The 6206-nt window shown below is 35.0% G+C and overlaps 1 protein-coding gene across 3 annotated transcripts; it reads left to right on the top strand.

Moving 5' to 3' along the window:
* Positions 1-263: 263 nt before the first annotated feature.
* On the top strand, positions 264-4129 carry LOC112777432 (heterogeneous nuclear ribonucleoprotein 1). 3 transcript variants are annotated; one of them, XR_003190419.3, is made up of 3 exons: positions 264-692; positions 1838-3166; positions 3661-4129. XR_003190419.3 is itself a non-coding variant. In XM_025821811.3 (2 exons), exons 1-2 carry the CDS (start codon positions 471-473, stop codon positions 3026-3028), a joined length of 1413 nt encoding a protein of 470 aa, XP_025677596.1. In that variant the 5' UTR covers positions 320-470; the 3' UTR covers positions 3029-3377. The 3 variants fall into 3 exon arrangements, 1 of the variants encoding a protein (XP_025677596.1); XR_003190420.3 differs by having other exon boundaries at positions 293-692; positions 3664-4129; XM_025821811.3 differs by lacking the exon at positions 3661-4129 and having other exon boundaries at positions 320-692; positions 1838-3377.
* Positions 4130-6206: the final 2077 nt, after the last annotated feature.

The following is a 6206-nucleotide window of genomic DNA, read 5'->3' as shown; positions in this document are numbered from 1 at the left end:
AAATTATAATCTATAATTTTTAAGATCGATTTAGATAGGTTCATAAATTACTTCTCTTAATTTTTAACTTATAAAAATATATTTTATTAATATCTGATATAATTTTTAAAATTAAATTATAATTTTTAAAAATTAAATTATTTTTAATATAAATATTTTTTATTTAAGCTATTTTTTCAAAAACAAGTTAATAAGATTTTTACCAAATTACACCTTAGTCCTTGCTTCTACACTACACACACAAAACTGTTTCACACATAACTATAACATACGCGGCACCGCTCACATTAGTGATTAGCCACCCCACTCTTTTCCCTCTCTACCTCTTCCCTCCTAATTCCCAAACCCAAATCCCTTCTTTCTTTTCCACAAACCCCACCCCCTCAAAAATAATACTACTACTTCTTCACATACATACTCTACACACTATATATATTTAGAGAGAGAGAGAGAGAGGGAAAGGAAAGGGCATGGATTCGGATCAGGGGAAGCTATTCATCGGAGGGATTTCGTGGGACACCAATGAGGACAAGTTGAAGGACCATTTCTGCAACTATGGTGACGTCACCAACGCCTCCGTCATGAGGGACAAGAACACCGGCAAGCCCAGAGGCTTCGCCTTTGTTGAATTCGCCGATCCCTCTGTTCTCGATAGGGTCCTCCAAGATAAGCATGTCATTGATGGCAGAACGGTTACCCTCATTTCCCCCTTTATTAACTTTTCTCCCTTTTCCCCATTTTTATTCACAACCCTCTTTAACCCTATTCTTCTTAGGCCTAGGTTTGGGTTTCCTTCATTTTGTTTCTTTAATTAAGAAAGATGGTTTCTTTCGTCTATTTTATTGGTGTTGCGAATTTCATAGTGTGTTTGTTGGTTCCGATTTGCTGGTTTTTGTTATTATTGGAATATAATTAGTTGTGGGGTTTTGTCTTAGTTTTAGGGTTTTTCTTTTATATACTGTTTGGTGCCACTGCCAGTGGTTATTTGCATTATTCGCTTGCTTAATAGGTTTTTCTTTTGAATGGTCTTTGTTTTAGGGTTTTTCTTTTCGGAGAGACATGTCCCTAATTGATTTGTTCATGGTTAATGTTTTTGGTCTTTCTCTTAATTCAAGATATGCTTTTACTGAGAACACCCCTATTGGGTGTTAGCTATGCCTGTGATTCTCTGTAGTACAACAGTAGAAGAAAGAACAAATAATACTTATGCTACTAGGCACTAGCTGTTGGTGAGCAATAGTTAATGTATGAAATGTGTAATGGAATGAAATGGATGCTTTTAGATGGTAGTTTCTTTGGTTGAGGGCACATTAACTGCTAATTTGTAATACATATCATTTACTGTTGTTGTCAGCTGACATAGTTAAGGCAATATGTTTCTTCATGCTTATGACAGATGAGAGTAACGTTAATATTCTTTAATATTGAATCCTCTTTGGTCAATCTTGAAAAATAATTAAAATGTAGAGTTTGCAATTAGGTGATTCATTTCCTTCTACAAAATGCATAATTATTGAGATATGCTTGAGTTTACGATTATGTCTTTTTGTTGGTTGGCATATCAAAATATCGAATGAGTGATGATTTTATGGGATCCATTGTCAGTTATTATTATTAACTTTTGTCATGTTTTGATTTGAATTGCCTTTGGATTCTTTTGAATATCGGGGAAGTGATTTATAATGTCAGCCCAAGAGGATTGGTTTTGAATATTGATCATGTTGATAACTGAAGAATACAGATATTAATTTGTGATGTTGTGCATGTTTTTCTTTGCCCTTGTCAATTTATGAGACTTTCTGTTGGGTGATTTTAATCTTATAATTCTATTATTCAGGTTGATGCTAAGAGGGCCTTATCAAGAGAGGATCAACAAGTTTCTGTCACTTCAAGAGGTGGAAATTCTCATTCTGGTTGGAATTCTGGTGGAAATGGTGGAAACACGAGGACCAAGAAGATATTTGTTGGAGGGTTGCCTCCCACACTGACAGAAGAAAAATTTCGTCAATACTTTGAGTCATATGGTCATGTAACTGATGTAGTAGTTATGTTTGACCAGAATACTGGACGACCACGTGGATTTGGTTTTATTTCATTTGACAATGAGGAGGCAGTTGATAGGGTTTTGCATAAGACATTTCATGATTTATATGGTAAGCAAGTAGAGGTGAAGCGTGCACTTCCTAAAGATGCCAATCCTGGTTCAACTGGCCGTGGTGGAGGTGGTGGCGCAGGAGGGTATCAAGGGTATGGATCATCTGGTGGCAGCCAGAATGCTTATGATGGTCGTATGGATTCTAGTAGGTATATTCAGCCTCCAAGTGCTGCTGGGGGATTCCCAACTTATGGTTCTGCTGGCTATAGTGCACCTGGGTATGGTTATGGTCCAGCCAATAATGGCATTGGCTACGGTGCATATGGAAGTTATGGTGGTGTTGCTGCTGGGTATGGTGGAGCTGGCGGTGCAGCTTATGGGAATCCAAATGTTGCTAATGCTGCTTACACTGGTGGTGCACCTGGTGGCCCAAGGAGTTCATGGCCTGCTCAGGCTGCTTCTGGCTATGGGTCTATGGGCTATGGGAACACTGCTGCGTGGGGTGCTCCAGGTGGCGTTGCTGGATCTGGCGGCAGTGGTCCTGGTTCAGCAACTGCAGGTCAATCTCCTGGCGGAGCTGCTGGCTACGGGAATCAAGGATATGGATATGGTGGGTATGGTAGTGATAGTTCTTATGGGAATCCCAGCGGATATGGTGCTGTTGGAGGGCGTACTGGGGGTACCCCAAATAGTAATTCTAGCAATGCTGGTGGGAATGAACTACAAGGTAGTGGTGGCAGTGGGAGCTATATGGGAAGTGGTTATGGGGATGCAAATGGACATTCAGGTTATGGAAATGCTGGTTGGAGATCTGAACAAACTCAACGGTCTGGAAACTATGGGACTCCTCAGGGAAATGGCTCTCATGGTGGGCAAGTTGGTTATGGTGGTGGGTATGCTGGTGCTCAGTCACGACAAGCTCAACAACAGTAATTTTGATGGTTAATTTCTTGCTGGATCTTGAAGTTCAGCTTGTGGATCCATGTCTTTTGATCTTAAATTGTGACCTCCTATGGATGCTTCCCGTTGCCAAAGAATGACTCAAGTTCAATGCAATGCACAGTGGGACTGGTTGAGTTGCTTGAATCCCAGTAGTTTGCTGTAGTTTCTTTACTAGTTTATATTTATAATAATTAGCATGGTTGAGGAAATATTAGCTGCTATTATTTTTATTTAGTCGTTGTTTTTGCGTGTAGCTTTAAATTGCGTGCTTGTGATTTTAGTCTATCTGGATATATCGCTTCTTGTAGCATTTCAGCTATAGTATCATATTTTCCCCTTATGATGGTTTGATGTGGTTGACTATTTCTGTTGCCATTTGTTAGTTTTTTCTTTGTTTCTTTCCTCTTTCTGTTCTTGCACAGGTGCATGCTTTACTTTCTATAACAAGTAGAAATAAGGTGTAGTCAAGTTATATTTACAGATAGCAGTGGACACTTGTTGGTAACATCGTAATGGGTAGCGATTATGGTAGTGAAGTAATGGATAGCAATAATGGTAGTGAAGGTAAAACTTTGAGGTTGGCATAATCATTTTCCCCCTGTATTTGCACTTGTGTTGTACAGGAGGAGGAGAGGTGCTCGAGTATTGAAGGGGAGCAAGTGTCCACTCATGGCTAAGGATGAACGTTGGTCAGTGGTTGGTCATGTTGTATTTCTCTGGGCAAATGCACCATCAAATTCGGAGATTCCTGGCTTTTCAACTGATAAAATCATATAAACTTCAATCTGGTTTGTGGTGGCAGATGGAAACCATGAGAGGAGTGGTTTGTGGCACACTGAAAAAGGTGTTGGCTGTGACTCATTAGTATTTTAGCCTGAATTTTGTGTGTCTAGTTGATACTTTTACTGTGGTGTTTTGACAGTTTTGGGTGTTCATGCAATGATTATTTCTATGTCTAAAGCACCTTTTGTTGTGATAAGCTAGATTTTCCCCATTAGAATTTCTTCATTAATGATTTCATCTCCAATCCTTGAACATATGATTATGTTTCAGTTTAGTTTTTGTTTTAGTTCCAAATGACTCACTTTCTTATGTCATGGGTTCTTGTTCTAATCTTCTATAAATTGTTATTGCTTCACCTTAGAAAATGTTAAAGTGTGTTACATCGTTGAGCATTGCTTACCCCTTGTGATGTGTTTGTCTCAGATAGAATATGCTTATATATGCAGAGTTACATTGTAAGTAGTTTCATCTTTCGTCCTATACTAAGTTGACACTCATTTTCATAATTGAATGGGATGTGAGAACCTTTTAGTGAACCTCATTTAATAGTGGAAGTGAGTATGGAAATATATCAGGTATTTAAGCCTGAATATTGCAATACAATTTATATTTATACACAACTGGATAGAGCTTCATTGTGGATGTTTCATTTAATAAAAGAAAACGTGTTATAGGATAGGGGGAAACAGAAAAAAGATCATTATTAGTAATAGTAGTTTCTTAGGTGTTTACTGGTAATAGTAGTCAGTAATTTGCCTTTGTGGTTGAGACATTCTAAATGAGTATATCATTTTCAGTGAAGTCTTATCCTTTTTTTAATGTTCTTTTATAATTTTTAATTATTTTTTATGTAAATAATTTACTGCCTCTGCCTCAAATTGGTAGCTATAAAATTTTGGCTAAACGGTCTTTAGAGTATGTTTTTAGAATATAATAAAATATTGATTTAATTACTCTGATGGTTCTTATAGTTTTATCAAATTTTTAATTAGGTCTTTATATTTTTTTTCTTTTCAATTGGGTTTTACACTGTTTTTAATTTTGTAATTAGGTTTTTTTTATGTTGAAAATATTAAAATTAACATAATATTTTTTCAAAAATATATGTGGTCAAATATCTAATAAGGTTTTTAATTATGAATATCTCTAATTTGTAAAGAAATATTTTATCAATTTAAATATTTTTTTTACATTAGAAAAGATCTAATCATAAAACTAAAAGCAGCGTAAGGATTCAATTGAAAAGAAAAAATATAAAAATTAATAGAATAATTAAATTTAAAATATTTTTAAATTTTATATGTATTTAATACTTTTAAAATATAAAATTTTATTTTTTAATGTCTCTTACTTTCTTAGTAAAACATCTTTTTATAGCATTTTTAAAATGCAAGACAAAAAAGAAACATTTTTAAAATATATCATTAAAATACAAATTAGCAATGAAAAGGATTTTGTGGAGTTTGTAATGGTGGAAGTCCTGAATTGTTGAGAGTTGGTGGGAGGTTGACAATCTTGAGAATGAGTTGGGGAAGGAAAGCTTTGATCGAAGCAATGATAACATGGCCATGCAAGATGATCTAATTTTTCACAAACCTGGCATTGTGAATGAGTTGAGGTGTAGGAGTTGCGATCCCTTCGATTAAATTTAGCTACTCTTCTACGTCTTACCCCAAAATTGTTTGTGAATAGTGTGCTTGAGTAATCATGGTTTTTGGTTTGTGAAATCTTTTTAGCTGTTATGTGTTTGTAGTAAATTTTCAACTTCATCGAGTGCGAATGATTTTGTTTTTGCAGAGTGTGAATGATTTTGTTTTTGCAGAGACAGTGGATATGAACATTTGATTTTCATTGAGGTCCTCAATGATAACATCAATTTGTTTTTCAGTAGTCAGAGGATTTTTCAATGCTGCTAAGGAATAAAAGAAGTGTTTGAGCTTACGGACCACCGAATCCTGTGCCATGTTATCGATAACTGTTAACTTTTGATAGTTTTAATTTGAGATTTGAGTTGCTTAACTTTGTATCTTGCAACTTTAGCGAAATAATCTTCAAACTTTTCCCATATTTTATAACAAAAGGTGCTGCCAATTATAAATTACATAAAATGTCTTTATTGGAAATTATGTAATATATTAATGTCTTCAGGATTCGGTGGTCCAGAAATCTTTGGACCACTTAGTGGTCCAAGTAGAAAACATGTTTTTGGAGTTTTTTTTATCAATTGCTACGTAGTCTTTGAACTAATTTTAATTACAAATCAACCCCATATATTTTATTTAATTATAAAAATAGTTTTTTATTTTATAAATTATTATTTTATCAATTATCTATTATATTTATTAACAATCAAATACAAAAATAACAACCAATTATATCCTCCATT

The sequence above is a fragment of the Arachis hypogaea genome, chromosome 19 (genome assembly GCF_003086295.3).
Source record: "Arachis hypogaea cultivar Tifrunner chromosome 19, arahy.Tifrunner.gnm2.J5K5, whole genome shotgun sequence".
Lineage (NCBI taxonomy): Eukaryota > Viridiplantae > Streptophyta > Magnoliopsida > Fabales > Fabaceae > Arachis > Arachis hypogaea.
This window is presented reverse-complemented; position numbering and strand designations above follow the sequence as displayed.

What these genes read in the sequence shown, in the direction of transcription:
- LOC112777432 (XM_025821811.3), top strand. Translation starts at nt 471, where the DNA reads ATGGATTCGGATCAGGGGAAGCTATTCATCGGAGGGATTTCGTGGGAC. An exon ending in ATGTCATTGATGGCAGAACG is followed by an intron (nt 693 to 1,837) that starts GTTACCCTCATT and finishes TCTATTATTCAG; the next exon opens with GTTGATGCTAAGAGGGCCTT.